This window comes from Talpa occidentalis, unplaced genomic scaffold (assembly GCF_014898055.3).
Source record: "Talpa occidentalis isolate TD23 unplaced genomic scaffold, MPIMG_talOcc4v2.1 talOcc4.17, whole genome shotgun sequence".
NCBI classification, from domain to species: domain Eukaryota; kingdom Metazoa; phylum Chordata; class Mammalia; order Eulipotyphla; family Talpidae; genus Talpa; species Talpa occidentalis.
In genome coordinates this window covers 46,357,794-46,376,928 of record NW_023601754.1, presented here as the reverse complement: position 1 = coordinate 46,376,928, position 19,135 = coordinate 46,357,794, and the positions used below count along the sequence as shown (strand labels likewise).

The 19,135-nt window shown below is 53.5% G+C and overlaps 2 protein-coding genes across 3 annotated transcripts; both read right to left on the bottom strand.

The window, feature by feature from the left end:
- Positions 1-408: 408 nt before the first annotated feature.
- Positions 409-6,599, bottom strand: LOC119249545 (apoptosis regulator BAX-like). 2 transcript variants are annotated; one of them, XM_037516948.2, is made up of 7 exons: positions 6,496-6,599; positions 5,194-5,330; positions 4,954-5,100; positions 4,456-4,585; positions 2,399-2,503; positions 1,876-2,007; positions 409-1,460 (listed from the first exon to the last, which is right to left on the bottom strand). In XM_037516948.2, exons 2-7 carry the CDS (start codon positions 5,232-5,234, stop codon positions 1,326-1,328), a joined length of 690 nt encoding a protein of 229 aa, XP_037372845.1. In that variant the 5' UTR covers positions 5,235-5,330; positions 6,496-6,599; the 3' UTR covers positions 409-1,325. The 2 variants fall into 2 exon arrangements, with proteins under 2 accessions (XP_037372845.1, XP_054553257.1); XM_054697282.1 differs by having other exon boundaries at positions 5,194-5,247.
- A 1,819-nt stretch (positions 6,600-8,418) lies between these two features.
- DHDH (dihydrodiol dehydrogenase) lies at positions 8,419-17,311 on the bottom strand. Its single transcript, XM_037516944.1, has 7 exons — positions 17,173-17,311; positions 14,610-14,721; positions 13,589-13,752; positions 10,775-11,027; positions 9,721-9,845; positions 8,788-8,941; positions 8,419-8,562 (listed from the first exon to the last, which is right to left on the bottom strand). The coding sequence occupies exons 1-7, from the start codon at positions 17,260-17,262 to the stop codon at positions 8,453-8,455; spliced, it is 1,008 nt and encodes a 335-aa protein (XP_037372841.1). The 5' UTR covers positions 17,263-17,311; the 3' UTR covers positions 8,419-8,452.
- Positions 17,312-19,135: the final 1,824 nt, after the last annotated feature.

Here is a 19,135-nt window from a genome sequence, read left to right as displayed (position 1 = left end):
TTCTATCCCGGCTGAATGGCGAGGGTCCCACATGGCTCAGCAGACCTCTCCTGTGGCGCCTGCTGCTCCCCTCAGCAGTGTATTTCATCAGTCTGCATGTTCTGCTCCCCGCTCTGTCTCTGGTGAGTCCTCTCACCCTCCCGCGAGTCTGGCTTGTGTCTGGTTCTTGTGTAAATAAATAAATCTTTTTAAAAAAAACAATAAAAAATAAACCTTTTCAGGGCTTCCCTGGTGGCTAAGGGGGTTAAGACGCAACCTATGAAGCCCTCCTTGGAGGGCACAGAGCTGGCCAGCGCTGCCTGCAGCCCCACAGCCGAGGGTGCTGCCGGGGACCAGCACAGCAATAGACGATGAGGCCGTCTCAGGGTTGAGAGACTGTGCAGGGTGGTCAGGGATTCGGCTAAAGAAATGACAAACAGACACACTTCAAGGGAGAGTGTAAATCTGAGTGTAATTTTCTTTGGGTTTGTGGCCAGTATTTATATGTTCTCTAAAAGCATAGGAACAGTGAATATACTTTTCACAAAGTAATATTTTTATCATTAAAAGCTAACAAAGCCAAGGACACAACAGAGAAATCATTAAACTAACAATTCTATTGTTACACAGAGTTTAGTAATGTTTCATTTGTATTAGCCTTTTTATATATTTTTTAATTAGCAACTAATGACCAGAAAAGGGAAAGATTTTAGAAATACAGTTGTAGCAAAATAAAGTTTGTAGATCTGAGACAGTGAGATAAGGTTCCAGGTGGTCAGCATTTTTTTAAATCATCTTTGTGGCGGCTTCTGGTGGTCGTTATCTCTTGGCAGGCATTCGGCTTCTCTGCATCTCAGGGAGTTTGCTGTTCTCCCCCTGCGGGCATGGTTCCTTGCCCACGCCGGGCCTCAGGGACCATGGCAACAGCCATTAGCCCTGAGGGTCACTGCAGGGGGAGGTGCAGCAGGGTGCCACGGAGGTGCTGTTGGGAATGTGGGCACCTGGAGGGCAGCCTGGACCCAGCTCATCACTGACCCTCAGGGCGCACGGGGCACGCCCAGTAAAGAGATGGAACCAACCAGGGAGTGAGCCGAATGACACAGACAGGAAGTGTGGCCTGAAGTTTTATCACCCCAGATCACCCCAATCGCCCAATAATTCCAAAAGTAAGAAAAATGAGAGTTGGGGGTTCTCCCTGCGAAACTTGAATGATTTGGAGTAGAGGGAAGCAACAGGCAGAAGGGGTGGCAATAAAAAAGGAAGGATGGGCCTCTAGCCTCAGCCTTCATGGAAACATGCCATATTCATGCTGAGAAGACAGAGATGAAGGCAGCTGGGGCCTCAGCCTAAGTTCTCCGGAGTCCGACTAAGGCAAGCAGCCCGGTCCCGATGGCCATTGCCACTGCTGGCATCCACTCGAGTGTATCTGCCCCTCCTGCCGTCCACTTGAGTGTCTCTTCATGTTTCGAGAGGAGGCCATCCTGGGGACACAGACATCTCTCATCAGCACTCAGCTAGGGCAGCCCCCAGGCCAGCTATGGGGACAGGGGTGGGGGAGGTGTCAGGGAGAAGTCAAGGGCGCAGCAGGGATCAGGGCCTAAGATAATGGGGACTAGAGAGTGAAGGCCAAGGAGTATCAGATGTGAGGGGTTCCAAGGGAACTGGAGGCCCAAGGGAGGGTAGAAAGTATCAGTCAGGTCAGAGGTTCCTGGGAGGTCATAGTCACCAGGAGATGAGGGGTCGAGACCAGATGAATGGAGTTGATGAGACATGTGAGGCAATGCTTTTAGAACACATTTGATGACCAGAGAATGTGGAGGGGAGCAGCACTGTGGTGGGTTCAGGAAGATCCCCAGGTCCCAGCGGAGTGGGGGAGGGTGTGGTGAAGGGCCTCACCCAGCCATCTGGTTCCTGGATCCAGGGCAGCTGTTGCTTTGGAATGATGGCCACTGCCACTGCGATGAAGGCCACTGCCACTGCCACTGCGAGCCACTTGATTTGATTACTGTGTTGTGAGAGGAGGCCGTCCTGGGACACAGACATCTCCTGTCAGCACCCAGCCAGGGCAGCCCCAAGGCCCGCTCACAGGGAGCAGGTGGGGAGAGAAGACAAGGGCACTGTGGGAGTCAGGACCAGGCAGTGAGGGTTAAGGATTATCACAGATTTGAGTAATTCTAGAGGACCTGGAGACCCCAAGGAGGGTAAAAAGTACTAGTTAGGTCAAGGGTAACTGGGAGGTCAGAGGTCACCAGCAGGAAGGGTCAGTGACCAGATCCACTCAGTTGAAGGGACACGTGAGGAAACACATTATAGACCGCATGTGATTATCAGAAAATGAGAAAGGGAGCAGCTCTGTGGTGGGTTCAGGAAGATCCCCAGGTCCCAGTGGAGTGGGGGAGGGGGCGGTTAAGGGCCTCACCCAGCCACCCTGTTCCTGGATCCAGGTCAGCAGTCGCTTACGAAGGAAGCCCAGCGCCCAGCCTACGATAGGGTTGATCAGCATCTCCTTGTCCTCGATCACGGCCTACGGTGATGAAGTGGGAGTAGGGACCGAGCTCCCACAGCCAGGTGACTCCCCAGGCCCCTTTCTCAAACCTCTGCCTCCCCCCTGACCCCCTGTGGTTCTTCCCACTCATAACTTGGATCTCATCACTGGCAACTGCCCTGCTTAGGACCCGTCCATCCTCCCAAGTACCCCTGGGATCCAAACCAAGGCATGGGCTGCCACAGGCCGGTGTACAAGTTCTCCTTGCTCACACTGAATTTTTCTTTTACTTTTTGGTGTCTCATCCTTTTTCCAATCTTCATTCACACGAAACTCCTTTCTGCCTCAGGACCTTTGTGCATGTTGGTTATTCTGCCTAAATAGGCCTTGTCTGACTTACCTGCCAGCTAAGACTCAACACCCCCAGTTGCCGTGACCTGCTCTCCAACTCCCTGGACGCCCCCTTCCACCCTCTATGGGGCTGCTTCTCCCCAGATCCACATGAGCCCCCAGCACTGAATGCTGCCCCCACCTCCAACATTCAGGCCCCATCAGCTCCATATTACAAACACATCCAGAAAGCCACTTCCTCCCACCCCCGCTCCCACCTGAGTCCCGGCCCCTCATCGTTTGGTGGGTCCATTCTGGGTGTCCCCCACTAGGGTCCCAGCTTTTGCCCCTGCGCCTCACAGTCCCTTTCCCAACTATAGTTGCCAAACAATGTTCTGTGATAATCCTTCTTCCACTTTGAGTGTCTGCAGAGAAAAGCTACCAGGATTCCAGAGTGAACAGCCTCACAGCCACAACAGTGGGCTGCACAAGGAGCACTTGGCTGCATATGTGAGAATAATCTTCAAATGAAAATTCTGTCACCTTGGGCCTCCCCGGTGGCGCAGCAGTTGAGCGCTGGGCTGCAAAGCTGCCCGCAACTTCTGCTGTGCTGGTTCAATCCCCGGCCACCAGAGGAGGGTCCCACATGGCGCGCAGACCTCTCCTGCCGCCCGCTGCTCCCCTCAGCAGTGTACTTCGTTCCTTCTGCTGCTCTGCTCCCCGCTCTGGCTCTGGTGAGTTCTCTCACCCTCCCGCGCTTCTGACTGTACCCAGTGCTTGTATAAATAAATAAATAAATCTTTGAAAAAAATTAAAAAAAAAATCAGTCACCTCATTCTCATTTTTATTTTTTTAAATACCTTTTTTTTATAGAGGCATGTTTTATTTATTTGTTTGTTTGTTTGTTTGTTTATACAAGCACTGGGTACAGTCAGAAGTGCGGGAGGGTGAGAGAATTCACCAGAGCCAGAGCGGGGAGCAGAGCAGGCAGAAGGACCGAAGTACACTGCTGAGGGGAGCAGCGGGCGGCAGGAGAGGTCTGCGCGCCATGTGGGACCCTCCTCCGGTGGCCGGGGAGCAGCCGGGGATCGAACCGTCGCCGTAGAGGCTGCGGGCAGCTTCGCAACCCAGCGCTCAACCACTGTGCCACCGGGGAGGCCCCTCATTCTCATTTTTAGAGGCAGAGACAGGAGACAATCCTCCTGTGTCCCTGTGAGGAAAGCTAAGGTCCTTCAGGGTCCCACACTCTGCCCTCAGCCCTCACCCATCTCACTGCCTTCAGCACAGACCTGGCGCTGCCTCAGGACATTGGCACTTGCTGTGTCCTCTGCCAGACGCCTCTGCCCTCCTGACCCTTCTATATCGCTGCGTCTTTATTGTCCTCCCGGCTTTGGCTTAATGTCACCTCCTCTTAGAAGTCTTTCCTGACCATGTGACAACACGAGGGTGGCAGGAGAGCAGGACCCAGCAGCCTGCTTTGCAGTGTTGGTGGGCCCACGCGTGTTGAACGAATAAGCGAAGGAAGGAGCAGACCAGGAGCCACAGCTGTCTCTGTCAATTCCCTCTGTGGACACAGGGCTGCCACAGGGGTACGGTCAGGACTCCCAGGTCTCAGGGTTCTGGGGGCGCCTCCCTGGGCTGCCCACACTGCAGCTGCCCACCTTGAGCGCCACTTTGCTGACGACGTAGAAAAAGAGAGCAACCCGGTCCCAGGTGATGCCGTCTGAAAATATATGGCATGCCATTTCAGTAAAGCCCTCAAGGGTGAAGGCTCTGTCCATTCCCATCAGCCTGCAGGAAAGAGGAGAGCTGTGATGGGGGGAGTGTCAGCAGAGTGTGGAGACCCCGCTAGCCACCTCATCCCTGACGTAAAGGGACCTGGGCGAGGCTGAAATGAAAAGCAAGGGGTCAACATGCAGACAGGGGACATTTAGGGGAGAGAGGAAAATGGCTCCCTGAGGAGGGTTTCAGGATCCCAGGGGAGGGGACGGCCTGGAGTTCGGAATCCTGTGTTGAGTGATTGGACCCTGGACCCTGGGTGTGAAGGAGCAAGGCTTGTGGGTGTGGATCGCAGGAGAGGAGGGGGTTGGGGGCTGAAGCTGGGCCTCCTGGTGTATGAAGGTGACCAGTGACTGGATTCCTGGGTCCTGGGGCCGCACCTCTGCAGCTTCTTGTCCTTGTCCACTTCTTGTGCCATGCGCTTGAGAACTTTCAGCAGTTTTTTGATGTGTGGGTCCTGGGACACCCACTCTAGGGCCAGCTCAGCTATATACTTTGCGCCTCGTCCTATTTGATCACAGATGTAACTGAAAATAAAAGGAGTGGAGGATGCAGAGCCAGAAAGGGGCCACTCCTCAAAGCCGCTCCCCAATAACGAAGCAAAATGGCCGCCTCCTCACCTCCGGAGCAAAATGGCCCCTGTCTCCATGATCTGCTCCATGAGCTGGTGGGCCCTGCAGGAGGAAGGAGGGGCGGGGTGTCTGGACTGTTGTGCCTAAAGATCGAACAACGTGTTCCCGAGAGATCCAGGACAACGCTGCAAGAACAAAAGGGAGTTTATTGCAGGCTCGAGGCTGGGCCCACGACAGGCACCGACGCAGCGGCGGATATCGACAGCCCCGGACTCAGGGAACGTGGATTTTTTATAGGGTTACAAGCTGTTTCAAAAAATTAAATCGTGCTGGCCATCACTCATTGGCTTCAAGGATGCATTCTCCAAATTTGGCGCGCTCGCAACTGTCGAAGCTATCTCTGGAATGCAGTTTGTCATTAATGCTGTTAGGTGTTGGGGCCTTAACTCCGTCCGAGGTTCCCAAAACCACATGAAGCCAGAGATGCTAGCTTAAGCGAGGGCCCAGCTCTGACTGGAGCACTGACACAGCAGTCTCACCAGGTTGAGAGAGGGACCCCCTCCCAGAGCAACCAGCTGTTTTTGTACTTTGTTGACAGGATGTGGGGACTTTTCACACCTGGGGCAGGGCCCACCCTGATTAGACAGCTCTCATGGTGCCAGCTAGGTTTTGTTTCTCCTGATGTTGTGGTTTCCGCCCAGAAATGAAACCTAGCTGTGCCCTTTTGAGATGGCAGTTATTTCTCAAAATGGCTGCAGAGCCTTGCAGCGGTTGTCCTTGATCTCTTGAGGAACGTGTTGTTCGATTGTTAGGCACAACAGGACTCTGGAGTCCTGGAGGGTCATGGGGGTGGGGAGCTGCTCATGGTCCCCGAGGAAGGCCAAGCTGGGGGGCGAGGCACTGGACTTCTGGGGGCCTGAGAGATAAAGTGACCGGGAACAGGACACTGTGTCCCTGATGGAGAAAGAGGCTGGGAGGCCCAGCCTGTGTCCCACACTCTTCTGGGGGAAGGGACTGGGCAACACTTAAGGGGTGCAGCTCTCTGGCCTGAGGGGCAGAGAGGAGAGCCGCCCCTCCCACCAGGGCTGAGGCAGGAAGTGGGCCTGTCCAGGGAGGTCTGGATCCAGGGGTCTCCAGGTGCTTGTGGGGTCCGAGAGCACCCCGCAGGAAGAGATCGGGTGCGGAAGTCAGAGAGCCGGGGGCCCCGGGGAAGAAGGGGCTGGGGCTGGCGGCGCCCCATCAGGGAGGTCCTGCCAGGGAGTGCTCCCATATCTCGAGCCAGAGCCGGCAGGGGGCACGTCCTGGGGGTTGCGGGGGTCACCCTCCTCCCTCCCGCCCATCCAGGCTCACCTCTGGGGAACCGGTTCCTGACCGACCGCTGCTCTCTCCACTGACTGTCCTTCAAGACTGAGGTCTTGCCTTTACACCCTTGCCTGATTGGCCAAAGCCTCTACAGACTGCTGCCAAATAAAGCCAGCCCAGCACCCCGCCCTGCCTGTGCGACACGCCCTAGAGAACTTCCGCTCCTGCAGGCAGCCACAAGTGGGGGTGTGTTGTCTCCAAGGCAGGATCCCTAAGCGCCTGTCAGAGACCCCCCACGGGTCAAAAAGGGCATTCACTGAGGCAGCACATTTCAGACGCCTAAATCCCGGGGGTATGTGTGAACAACAGGAACATGAAGTTCAAAAAGTCGCAAAATCCACGGTGCTAGATTGGCAGCGTGTGGAACTTTGGGGCCCCAAGAAGGGCTGCCAGGTTGTCCCAACTGTGCTTGATCTGTGTGGTGATTGTTTGAGTGCACACATATTTTAAAATCTGTTAAGGGTCTCCCTGGTGGCGCAGGGGTTAAAGTCTCAGCACAATCAAGCTATCACCAGCCACTGCTGCACAAGTTTGATCCCTGGCCAGGGAGCTACCCACATGGTGCAGCAGACCTCTCCTGTCTCCCCGCTGCTCCCCTCAGCAGTGTATTTCAGTAGATCTGTCTGTTCTGCTCCCCACTCTGTCTCTGGTGAATCCTCTCACACCCCACCCCCACATCTCTGGCTTACAGCCCAGTTCTTGTATGCATAAATAATGAATCTTTAAATGAATCAATAAAATGAATCTTTTTTTAAAAAAACAGAAATGAATTACCAAGCTGGAAGAGGAAGAACCTTTGTAAACAGAGAAAGGGCCATGAAAGGGGGAATTAAGTGATGTTGAGGAGATCAGCTAAGATTCCCAGAGACAAAGGGCCCTGAAGGCTGACCTAGGAAGGTCTTGGGTGAAGGACAATAGGAAGAATTGCGGGTTTCCCGTTCTGCCTCCGGGTGTGAAAAATGAACCCATCTGGGCCTCCCTGGTGGCCCAAGGGGCTAAGTACCGCACCATGAAGCAACCCGCAGCCTCTGCAGCATGAGTGCGATGCACCATGTGGGTCAGCTTCTAGGCTGCTGATCAAACTCATGTTCCAACTCATGTTGCAGTGGCTGGCCATAGCTTCACGGTGCTGAGACTTAACCCCTTGTGCCACTGGGCCGCCCAAAGTAAGAAGTCTTTCTGCCTGACTGTGTTCAAACTGGAACATTCACTTTCTTCCTGCCTTTGGACTTCAATCCAAACCTGGCTCTTTCTGGTCTCAAGTCTGCCAGTCTGCTGATGAGAACTTTACCCTCAGTTTGCAGAGTTGACTTTAACTGGCTGGCCACGCACCTACATAAAGCTCCCTTCAATTACTTGCAAGTTGAGTGGGGCTGACTTCACAACCACACTAAGGGAGCAGCAGATGACCCCGACGGTGACTATCCTACATTGAAACTCTTGTGAAGGCACGTCCCATCTTTGCTGTTGAAATGACTGTACTGTAGATCTGGAGCTTCTGGAGGCCGATGCAGAGAAGACCTCGCCTCAAAGCAGAGGGCCATCACCTAACAATTGTTGAGAAGCTACTGTGTGCTAGAAGGTATTCACACACCACACCCATTTATTCTTCATCAGAAGAGGGTCGCGCTGGTATGTCTCCTTTACGGAGGAGGCAAAGGCAGAGAGAAACTGGGGGAGAGAGAGGTTAGGGACACCTCCTACCCACGCTCCGGGCCCTGCTGAGGTCACACAGGTTGTGACAGGCAAGCCATGGATCTTCCCCAGTTGCCTCCTCTGCGAACATGTGAGAAATGTGACTCTGACCCCACCTTCATCTTCTTCCCCACATCCTTCCACCAAATTTATTCTCCTTTGATGGTTGGCTCTCATCAGCTCCCAACAAACCACCACTGACTGGCAAGATCTCTGTGCAAACTATGTCTTTATTTATTCAGGACATGCATCAGCGCTTGTCTTGGGGGAAGGTGACCCCAATGGCCTTCCTTGCCTCCTCAAGGATGGTAGCCAGGAGCTCACTTTCCGCCAGAGGAATCACCGGACTTTCCTTCAGGCCTGGGGGAGAGTGCCATTAGGGTGACTCCTACTCAACCCCCAGAGGGCCCCCCCCCCAAAAAAGAACTACAATTCCCAGAATCCCATGAGGAACAATAATATAAGGTTCAGGCAGAAGGATGCCCCAGGGGGTCCTGGGAGTTGTAGTTCTAAACAGCTATGTGCATTACTGAGGCTTTGCCTTTGGGCCCTCCCACTCCTGTCCCCCACATTCCAAATCCTTACCTTTGCGCAGGCACTCCCGGACATGCTGCGCCTCGTAAGTCATGCCCGGTCCATTTGTAAAGTTGAACTCCTTGTTTGGGGCTGGGGGCAGCGAAAACTCCTTATGCTCTCCATTTACCACCAACTGTGTTGGGCACCAGCAGGGGTCCAGGACCTGGGGCAGATAACAGGTGTTCCTACTGCCCCTACCAGTAGGGCTACTGAGTGATATACAGGGACCCCCTCATGCCTGGTGGTTAAGAGCTGATGCCCTCCCCCTTTCTGGTTGCTGGGGGTATGTTCCTTGGCAGTCCAGATGCCACAGGAGAAGCCTGCCTGTCACCCCAGATGGCAAAGCCCTAGTGGAGGCCTAGACCTAGTAGAGAAGTCTCGGTCTATCCCCTGTCAGGTGAAGCTTCCATGGACCCCTCCACGGTACTGGGGTAACACAGTTATCATGTGAATCTTTGCAAGGAGACTCAACCCAGCACCTTCTTGGCCACTAGGAATCTTTTCTCCTCACGTCCCATCGCTCCAGAAGCCTATGTTATTCCCATACCCATGTCTAGACCAAATGGAAATGCAGAGAAGTAGTGGACACAGGTCTGGGGTAGGTTCCAAATGATTCAGCTCAGAATAGGATTTCTTTCTAGCAACAGGGCCCCAGAAGTCTAGTGAAGTCAACCTTTGGTTATGCCCAGATTCTGTGCCAGAAGCAATCACAAAGGTCACACTGCTCTCTCACACTGGCTTCTCCTCAGGCCTAAGGATTTTTGACAGACCACATGCCCACCCTTGGGAAGGTCCAAGTCCCACCACACGGCCTGGCGACTGAAGATGGAGCCCTTAGCAATGACGTGGGGAAAGGCTGAATCTCCAGCTCTAGCAGCTCCTGTTATTAGGGCTGCGCTTCCCGAATTTGGGCCCATCCCAGCTTGGCTGGTCATGCCTCACCTTGGCATAGCCCTTGGTACCGCTCACATAAGCCGTATTGGAGAGCTCAGCTGTGATGCTGCAGGTGAAGCTTCCGTGGACCCCTCCGGGGTACTGGAGTAACACAGTCACTGTGTCGTCCACACCTGGGAGAAGGCAGGGAACAGGTCTGGCCTCAAATCTGGTCTGTGGGTCCTTGGGCAAGAGACCTCACTTGATACGGCCGACTGAAAGGCTGCACATCACAGGATGCTGTCTGTCCCAAATGCCCAGGATTTGGCAGATCCAAGGAGCCAGCAAGTAAATGAGTAGTCACGCAAGAGCTCAGGGCCGGGAGGGGAGGGTTGGATGTAGAGTGGATTTTTTGTGTATCTTTTTTTTAGAGTAACAAAAATATTTTCACATTGATGATGGTGATGGTTACGCAACTCTGTGACCATACAAAAGCCTTGGAATGAAACACTTCAAAAGAAACAATTATATAGTATGTTGTTGGAGACCCCGAAGGCGTGAAGTGCCAGGACAAGGAGACTGACAAGGTCATGACTGGTAGACCGGTCAACACCAGCTGGAAGACCAGCCCGTGTCCAGACCACGATGTCCTTTCTGTGTTAGCAGAGCGAAGCCCAAGAGAAAGGCCAGAGTAGAAAGGGAGTAGATTATACCTGGTAACGCAGAACCTTGGCGGTGAACATGCACCCAGACCAGGCTAAATACTAGGAGAGTGATTTATTGTCTAGTAACTAACAAGGATGGGAGGGGAGCGGTATGTATCAATAAAAATGAGTTGCACCGGGCACTCAGGATGTTTGAGCTCAGGATAAGAAGCCTTGTGTCCCCTGGGTCCCGCTTCTCTTCAACTCTATTTTGTGTCTGTCAGTTCTGTATTTCCAGGTTCTTTGGGGTTCCCCTCTCAACCCTGTTCACCGGAGCTGTCTCCGGCAGGACGTGATGTGGAAAGTCCCTGCAGCTGTTTAACCTGATCCTCATGGGCTAGGAGGCTTATTCCCAGCTTAGTGCTCCCAGGAAGAAGGGAGCACTTCCATGGCCATTGGTACTCCAGGACAGACCATACCTGTTTCATGGCGCCTTCCCACAGCTGTAATCTTCTCTGGCTTCTGCCCACCAAAGACCATGGAGATGAACTGGATGCAGTAGATGCCGATGTCCAGCAGGCCACCGCCAGCCTGGGCCCAGTCTACAGCTCGGGGTACATGGGTAAGGTCCTTCCCAAATTCTGCCCGAGCCACCCGAAGGTCCCCCAGAGTACCCTGGGCCAGAACAGACCTCAGAGTCTCTAGGGCAGGAAAGAAGCGGGTCCAGATGGCCTGCAGAGGGGAGAGAGATGAGGAGGGGAAGGAATGGGTGAGGGTCCAGGAGTTAAGCAATCATTTCCCCCAATCTTGAGAGGTACCTGTTGGCCAACAGTCTCCAAACAAGAACCCCCTTCTTTTTTTTTTTCAAATATTTAATTATTTTTATACAAGAGCTGGGGTACAGGCCAGAGGTGTGGGAGGGTGAGAGGATTCACCAGAGACAGCAGGGAGCAGAATAGGCAGATAATCGAAATACACTGCTGAGGGGAGCAGTGGGTGTGACAGGAGAGGTCTGCCAGGCCATGTGGGTATCTCCCTGGCTGGCCAGGAATTGAACCCTCACTGTAGAGGCTGTGGACAGCTTCACAGTGCTGCGCTCAACCCACTGTGCCACCAGGGAGGCCAAGACCCCCCCTTCTTTCCACAGTCCACTAGTCCCTAAGGTATGACCTTCCTGCCTCTGATTCTCTGCTCTGCCCCCCTCTCCACTCTCATGGCCCCCAACTTCAGTCTTCTCCTTTGCCTCTGGACCATTGCCCTAGTCTCCCGATGTGATGGTAAGTTGGCATCCTTACCAAATTCCCTATGTTGAGATTCTCCAGTGTATTTGGAGATGGGGATTTTTAAAAAATTATTCCTTTATTGTATTTCCTCTTTATAAATTATTCCTCTATTGTGAATTATTATTGTAATAATTAAAAAATCATTCCTTTATTTATCTTACAATAAATAAAATAAAATTTTATTTTATTTATTTTGCATAGAAGAACTGGGGTATAGGCCAGAGGTGTTGGGGGGTGAGAGGATTCACCAGAGACAGAGTAGGGAGCAGAACAGGTGGACTGACTGAAATACACTGCTGAGGGGAGCAGCAGGCAAGACAGGAGAGGTCTGCTGCTGTGTCATGTGAGTGATCTCCTTGGTGGGGGATTGAACTCATGCTGCAGTGGCTGCCAATAGCTTCATAGTGCTGAGACTTATCCCCTGTGTCACCACAGAGGCCCCCGAGATGTGGATTTTAAAGAGGTAGCACAAGGGGTTAAGCATGGCACTGTGAAGCTATCCACAACCTCTGCATCACTAGTTCCATCCCTGGCCAGGGAGCTACCCACAAGGTGCAGCAGACCTCTCCTGTCTCCCCGCTGCTCCCCTCAGCAGTGTATTTCAGTCAATCTGCCTGTTCTGCTCCCCACTCTGTCTCTGGTGAATCCTCTTATCCCCTGCACCTCTGGCCTGTACCCCTGCTCTTGTATGCATAAATAAATATATCTTTAAAAAAAAATAAAGAGATAATTAAGTTAAAACAAGGTATTGGAGTGGATCTTAATGCAGTAAGATTATAGTTTCCTTAGAAGAGGAAATTAGGAGACAGGCATATAGAGGGGGAAGGCCACGTGAAAACACAGGGAGAAGTCAGCCATCAACAAGCCATGCAGAGGCCTCAAAAGTCATGCTGCTTACGCACTGATCTCAAACTTGTGGCCTCTAGAGGTGTAGGAAAGAAGTCTCTGTTGTGTAAGTCACCCAGTCTGTGGTGGTACTTTTTTTTTTTTTAAAGATTTATTTATTTATTTATACAAGCACTGGGTACAGTGAGAAGTGTAGGAGGGTGAGAGAATTCACCAGAGCCAGAGCGGGGAGCAGAACAGCAGACTGACGAAATTCACTGCTGAGGGGAGCAGCGGGCGTGGCAGGAGAGGTCTGCGCACCATGTGGGACCCTTGCCGATGGCCAGGGATCGAACCGGCACTGCAGAGGCTGCGGGCAGCTTTGCAGGCCAGCACTCAACCGCTGCGCCACCGGGGTACAGGCCAGATGCACAGAAGGGTGAGAGGATTCACCAGAGACAAAGCGGGGAGCAGAACAGGCAGACTGAGTGAAATACACTGCTAAGGGGAGCAGCCGGGAGACAGGAGAGGTCTGCTGCGCCATGTGGGATTCTCCAGCTGTCCGGGATCGAACCAGCGCTGCAGAGGCTGCAGACAGCTTCACAGCACTGGGCTCAACCGCCTGGGCCACCAGGAGAGGCCCCTGGGGACCATTTTAATCAACTGGCAAAATATCAAATGTCAAAAGTAGCCAAGTCAGGGCCTCCCCTGGTGGCGCGGCGGTTGAGCGCTGGGTTGCGAGGCTGCCTGCAGCCTCTGCAGTGCCAGTTCGATCCCCGGCCACCAGCAAGGGTCCCACAAAAAAAAAAAAAAAAAAAAAAAAACAACAACACAAAAAAACCAAAAGTAGCCAAGTCTGATAAAGGCTTTTGCTTGATGTTGGGGGTTGTTAGGGGTTCCTGGGTCCCTCTGACCTCCATCCCTGGAAATCCACCCAAAGTAAGCCCACTGCCATTCTGTGCCACTTTCCCTGTCCCTTCCTGAAAGGCTGTCCGGCGGCCACGTTAGCGAAGGGCCAAGCGCAGTGGCTTTTGCCCCAGCAGATGGCACGGCCTAGGGCACCGCTCGCCCAGGCAAACTCGCCAACCACCATTCATTCCGCGGTCCTCGGGCAGCCACGGCTGGTAATGGCCAGAAGCGCCGCACTGGCTCTTGGAAGCTCCTGGAAGCCCCGGTCGCCCTCACCTCCATGAGGAAGACGCCGCGGGACCGCGCCTCGGCCACCATTTCGCGCACTTCGGCGGCGTTCACGCCCAGGGGCTTCTCGCACAGGACGGCCTTCCCCGCGGCCAGACACAGCAACACGGCGGCCTTGTGCTGGGGGTGCTGGGTGCCGACGTAGACCACCTCTGGAAGGAGGACGGCGGCAAGAGGTCAGCGGCGTCGCCCCGGCGACTGAAGAACTGGGGTCCCCCGAGAAGCGGGCCAGCTCCGGTCCCACCCGACGGTCTCCCGTGACTAGGAGCCGGCCACTCTCTGCCCTTGCTCTGTTTCTTCAGGTTATTGCCGGCCCCGCGAAGCTATCACATGAAATCATTTCCGCCTCCCACGGCCACCAACAGGGAGAGGCTGTGATTTTGTCCATTTCGCAGATGAGACTGGGATGGGCAAGCTGAGGAGCAAAACACCCACCGCGGCAGCCCGCACTCCAGAGCCTGGTTCTCGTCCACCTGCATGGTCCTGCCTCCCCATCCAGGCCAGGCAGGCCCGCCCCAGGCCCGACCACAAGGCCCACTGAAGCCTGAACGGGCTCCTTCCGCTGCTTTAGAAATTCAAGCTTCGCCCTTAGCGGGGAGCCTGGCCGCTAAATTGCAAGCTCACCTTAGACAGCTCATTAATCCTTACCACATGTTTCGACAGCTCTGCCTCCCAACCCGCGGTTCCTTTTTTTTTTTTTTTTTTTAAGATTTATTTATTTTTTTATACAAGAGCTGGGGTACAGGCCAGACTGAAATACACTGCTGAGGGGAGCAGTGGGTGTGGCAGGAGAGGTCTACCGCGCCATGTGGGTATCTCCCTGACTGGCCGGGACTCGAACCTGCGCTCCGGAGGCTGCGTACAACCTGCTGCGCCACCAGGGAGGCCCCCAACCCACGGTTCTTCCAAACTCCCAAGGGTCTGCTCCCATCCCGCGGAGCCTTGCAGCAGTCGTGGGGCAGCCCGAACAGAGCGCCCCTGGAGCGTCCCTGCGGCACTGGCCACTCACCCACGTTGGGGTCCTTGGCCAGCTCCTCATAGGAGCCATAAGCCTTGGGGATGTCGTGCTTCCGTGCAAACTCCTTCGCCCGGCTCAGGTCGCGGGCCGCTACCGCCACCACCTGGAGGGACACAGGGGTTACACTGAGGGCCTGGGGCAGCCTTGGGAGACAGGTGGATGGAGGAGGTCCTGGGATGAGAAGAGAGATCACCCCAAGACAGGAAGATGTGGTCCCGGGAGAGGAGGTGACGGGGGCTGGACACCGGGCCCTGGGAAAGGAGACTTAGGGCAAGCGATCACTAAGGTCCCCAATATCGAGACTTCTTTTCCCAGCAGCCCAGATCCAGACCCGCCGGAAGCTCCCGCAACTCCTGTTTTCAGGACAGAGAAGGCAGTGAGCAACGAGTTAGGAGGTTGTTAAGCTTTGGGGACTCAAGTCCACGACCTTCGGCCTCTAACTCCCCCTCCTTCGGGCCCTCAACCCTCTCTTTCGGCCTCTTAACTCCCCTTCCTTCGGCCCTTCACCCCCCCTCCTTTGGAACCTAACTCCCCTCCTTCAGACCCTCAACCCCCTCCTTTGGACCCTCAACCCCCTCCTCCTTCAGATCCTCAGCCCCCCTCCTTCGGACCCTAACTCCCCTCTTTCGGACCCTCACCCCCGCTCCTGCGGACCCGAGGCCCCCCTTCCTGCAGACCCTCACCCTCCTCCTGCGGACTCTCAGCCCCCCTCCTTCGGACCCTCACCCCGCCTCCTTCAGACCCTGACTCCCCTCCTATTGGGAGCCGCGCTACTCATGTCGTCTGACAAAAGTCCGGGCATGGGGCAGATTTCTGAAAAATCAGGAATCTCGTGAGCTGACTCCAAGGTTCTCCTCATTTGTTTATGGCTAGTTTCTACCATTGCTAAAATATGCATTTAAAAGTAAAACTGCAAATGGTGTTTGATCAATTACTAAATAACCAATTTGATGACAAATGGCACTGCACGATACAAATATTACATTTTTTATAAAATTAGTAGTTCTCTGCCAAAAGGCGGTAATTCAACATTCGGCTTTAAATTAACAAAGTGAAAAAACTGGGAACAAAAGGCTGTAAATATTTCTCGGTCAAAGTCCTTAAAGAAAATTCCTGTTAAGCCAGAAGACCCATAGCCAGCCAGCTCCTGCTAAATTTTTCCTGTTTGTTTAGGGCTAATTCCCCTGGATGTAACAATTGATATGGTAGCTGTCAGAGGATGCATTCGAGAATAGTCAACAATTTTGTTACTGGTTAAGCTAATAAACATGGCAGCACCAATAATGCATTTGGAAATAGTCAATGTGACAGCTCCTGATATGTCACATACTAAACACTTCGAAAACCAAAAGCTATAACCACCCTGTCCCTGATGAAGTTATTTGTAGTTCTTTAAAACAACAACCAGCAATCTCGATACAGAAACTAGGCTGACCAGATAAGTAGCGGACTTATCTTTTGTTAGACTAGGACACTTCCTCCCTTTACTGAGAGCTGGGGGCTAGGGAAGAGTCAGTGCAGCTTGCCTGACACGAACGCCCGCCAGGCCCTTGGTTCCTTAATATCAAACCAATATTAAAACAATATACTATAGATGATGACTTCTTTATAATAGCCTTCTGTTTTCTGCTTTAATCATTTGGTTATATGCTAAACTTTATAGGTTAGAAAATATCCCTTTGTCTCCCTTCCCCCAGGTAACCTTCTGCCTTTGTTTTCCTCTAGCCCATAGTTAATCGTTCACCATGGCAAACTTGGAGATGTTAGTTGCAGACACATAGGCGTTTTGCTAGTAATATAATAACTGTTGGGTTGTTTAAAGTAAATAACTACTTTGAAAACATTTGTTTAGCAACTGTGCCTTCTTTAAGACAAAAAACAGTAAGTGTCATAACCTCTGCGGGCTGGCAAACAGACCTTTGGCTGCTCTTGAAAAAACATGTGATGACTGTTATCGTCCTACCTTAACGCACATGCTTGTGCACTCACCATTTGCTCAGTATCAATAAAGGACTGCCCGGACCCTCAGCAGGACGGTGCCTGCACCCTGACCCTGACCGAGTGTTTGCGTCTCCTCTTTCCCCTTCCCCTTCCTTTATCATTCTCTGCAATTGCGCCCACGCCTTCCCATCCTTCAGGAACCCCTGACACCCAGACTGCTGCGGCTGGCCCGCAACACCCTCCTGCGGACCCTCACCCCCTCCTGCGGACCCTCACCCCCTCCTGCGGACCCTCAGCCCCCTCCTGCGGACCCTCAGCCCCCTCCTGCGGACCCTCACCCCCTCCTGCGGACCCTCAGCCCCCTCCTGCGGACCCTCACCCCCCTCCTGCGGACCCTCACCCCCTCCTGCGGACCCTCAGCCCCTCCTGCGGACCCTCAGCCCCCTCCTGCGGACCCTCACCCCCCTACTGCGGACCCTCAGCCCCCTCCTGCGGACCCTCAGCCCCCTCCTGCGGACCCTCAGCCCCCTCCTGCGGACCCTCAGCCCCCTCCTGCGGACCCAGGCCCGGCCCTCGGGTCTCCTCCTCCCCAGGGCTCCGGAGGAGGGCGGACCTGATGCTCGGAGCGCGGTAGCATCCGCAGCACGGTGGTGAAGTCGCTGGAGATGAGGCCGACAGCCACGACACCCCAGCGAAGCGCCATGGCTGCAACCCGGGGTCCCGAGGCCCCGGCTTCTCCCCGCGGGAATTAAAGACCCGCGCACGCTTCCGCCGGGGGGCGTGGCACCTTGCTCCGCCCCTGCCCCCTGACGCCTCTTCTCATTGGTTGTAAGATCGACACGCCTCCCTTGTCGCTAGGCGACGGAGAAAGACTGTCATCCTCGCCTGCCCATTGGACGGGCGCACTGTTGGCCCCGCCTTAGGGAGGCGGGTTGCCCCGAGATCGCCAACCTCGTGCCACGGGGCGGGGCTTGCCGGCTCCTCGATTTAGTGCCTGGGGTCCAGTCTCCTCTCCTCCCCGACTGTTTTGCTCAGAAAGCCGCGCGCTCTTGGGGATTGTCGGGGGGGGGGGGGGGGGCGGGGGGCGGGGCAGGGAATAGTTTAATAGCAAAGATAATAGTCATCACTAATATTTCTATTTATGGAGCTCCTGCTTTGGCCCAGGACCTCGGTTACACGCTGCAACAAACAGCAAATTTGGCAGCTTCCAGAGGCTCTAGTTTCGGAGACTAGGCTGCCCTGCTTCAGAAGCGCCTGGGGCCAGGTGTCTGGCCTTTTCTTGGCTGTCTTGCTTTGACAAAGGCTTTCTCTCTCTGAGTCTTCTCAGACAGGAATTGAATATTTAAAATGCGCTTTAGGGTCTCCTGGTGGTGCACGGGGTTAAGCACCGCACTATGAAGCTGTTCGCAGCCTCTGCCGCACAAATTTGATCCTGGCCAGCCAGGGAGCTACCCACATGGCGCAGCAGACCTCTCCCATCTCGCCCGCTGCTCCTCTCAGCAGTGTATTTCAGTCAGTCTGCCTGTTCTGCTTCCCACTCTGTCTCTGGTAAATCTCACCCCTGCACCTCTGGCCTGTACCCTAGTTCTTGTATGCATAAATAAATAAATCTTTTTAAAAATAAAAAATAAAGTGTGCTTTAATCAGGCATCGGCAATCTGGAAGATGGAGGGTTAACACCCTGAAGAAACCACCTTTACATTTCATTTCCAGCTGCCATTTTACAGTGAGCTGAACAAAGAGAGTTCAGCAGTGAGCAGGCTTCGCTGCTGCCAGGAGACTGTGATGTCCAGCCCCTGGAGTGCCTTATCGCCCTCCTGGACACCTGGCCTCAGGCTCGGCCTGGAGTGCTGAGGCTGGTCTGCAGATCACACTGCTCCAGACTGTCCCTGGGCTGGAAAACTAACTCATTGCAGACAGGCCATAAGCAATATGTGTGTGCAGATTTCCTACTGTACCAGCTTAGCGTCTCACCGGATCTCCTCCCCCTTCCTAACCCCTATCACTATCTTAGGGATAAGAAAGTTAACTGAGCTCCAGTATATAGTAAATGATTATTCTCTAAGTCATTGAACTGACCCAGGTCTAATCAATTACACATGCAACAAATTAGGCCATTTCCCTTCCCTTTGAAGTTTTTCATTAGATCCAAGTTTCATCTAGAGACCCACGGGCTCCAAGCCCATATAACCTGCTGAATAAAAATATTAATGTGTGCACTGAGAGCACAGTCGGCTGCGAGAGAAAAAAAAAGGGAATTTAAAACACGGATGCTCCTGGGATGGTCCTCCTAGAGAGACAAAAACTTAGATTCACAAACAAAAAACTGTACAGAGACGTTCAGGGCAGTGTTGTCTGGATCACTCATAGCTCACAACAGCCTAAATGTCCTTTAACAAACCAGTGGATAAACCAGTTGGTATTATAATAAATACCGTGAAATGTTTCTCAGCAGTAATAAGGAAGGAATAGTTAATTGATGGAGCACAACTCGGATGGATCTCTAAGGCATTATGCTGAGTGAAACAAGCTAGTCTCAGAGTTGTACATTGAATGATTTCATTGATAGAACATTC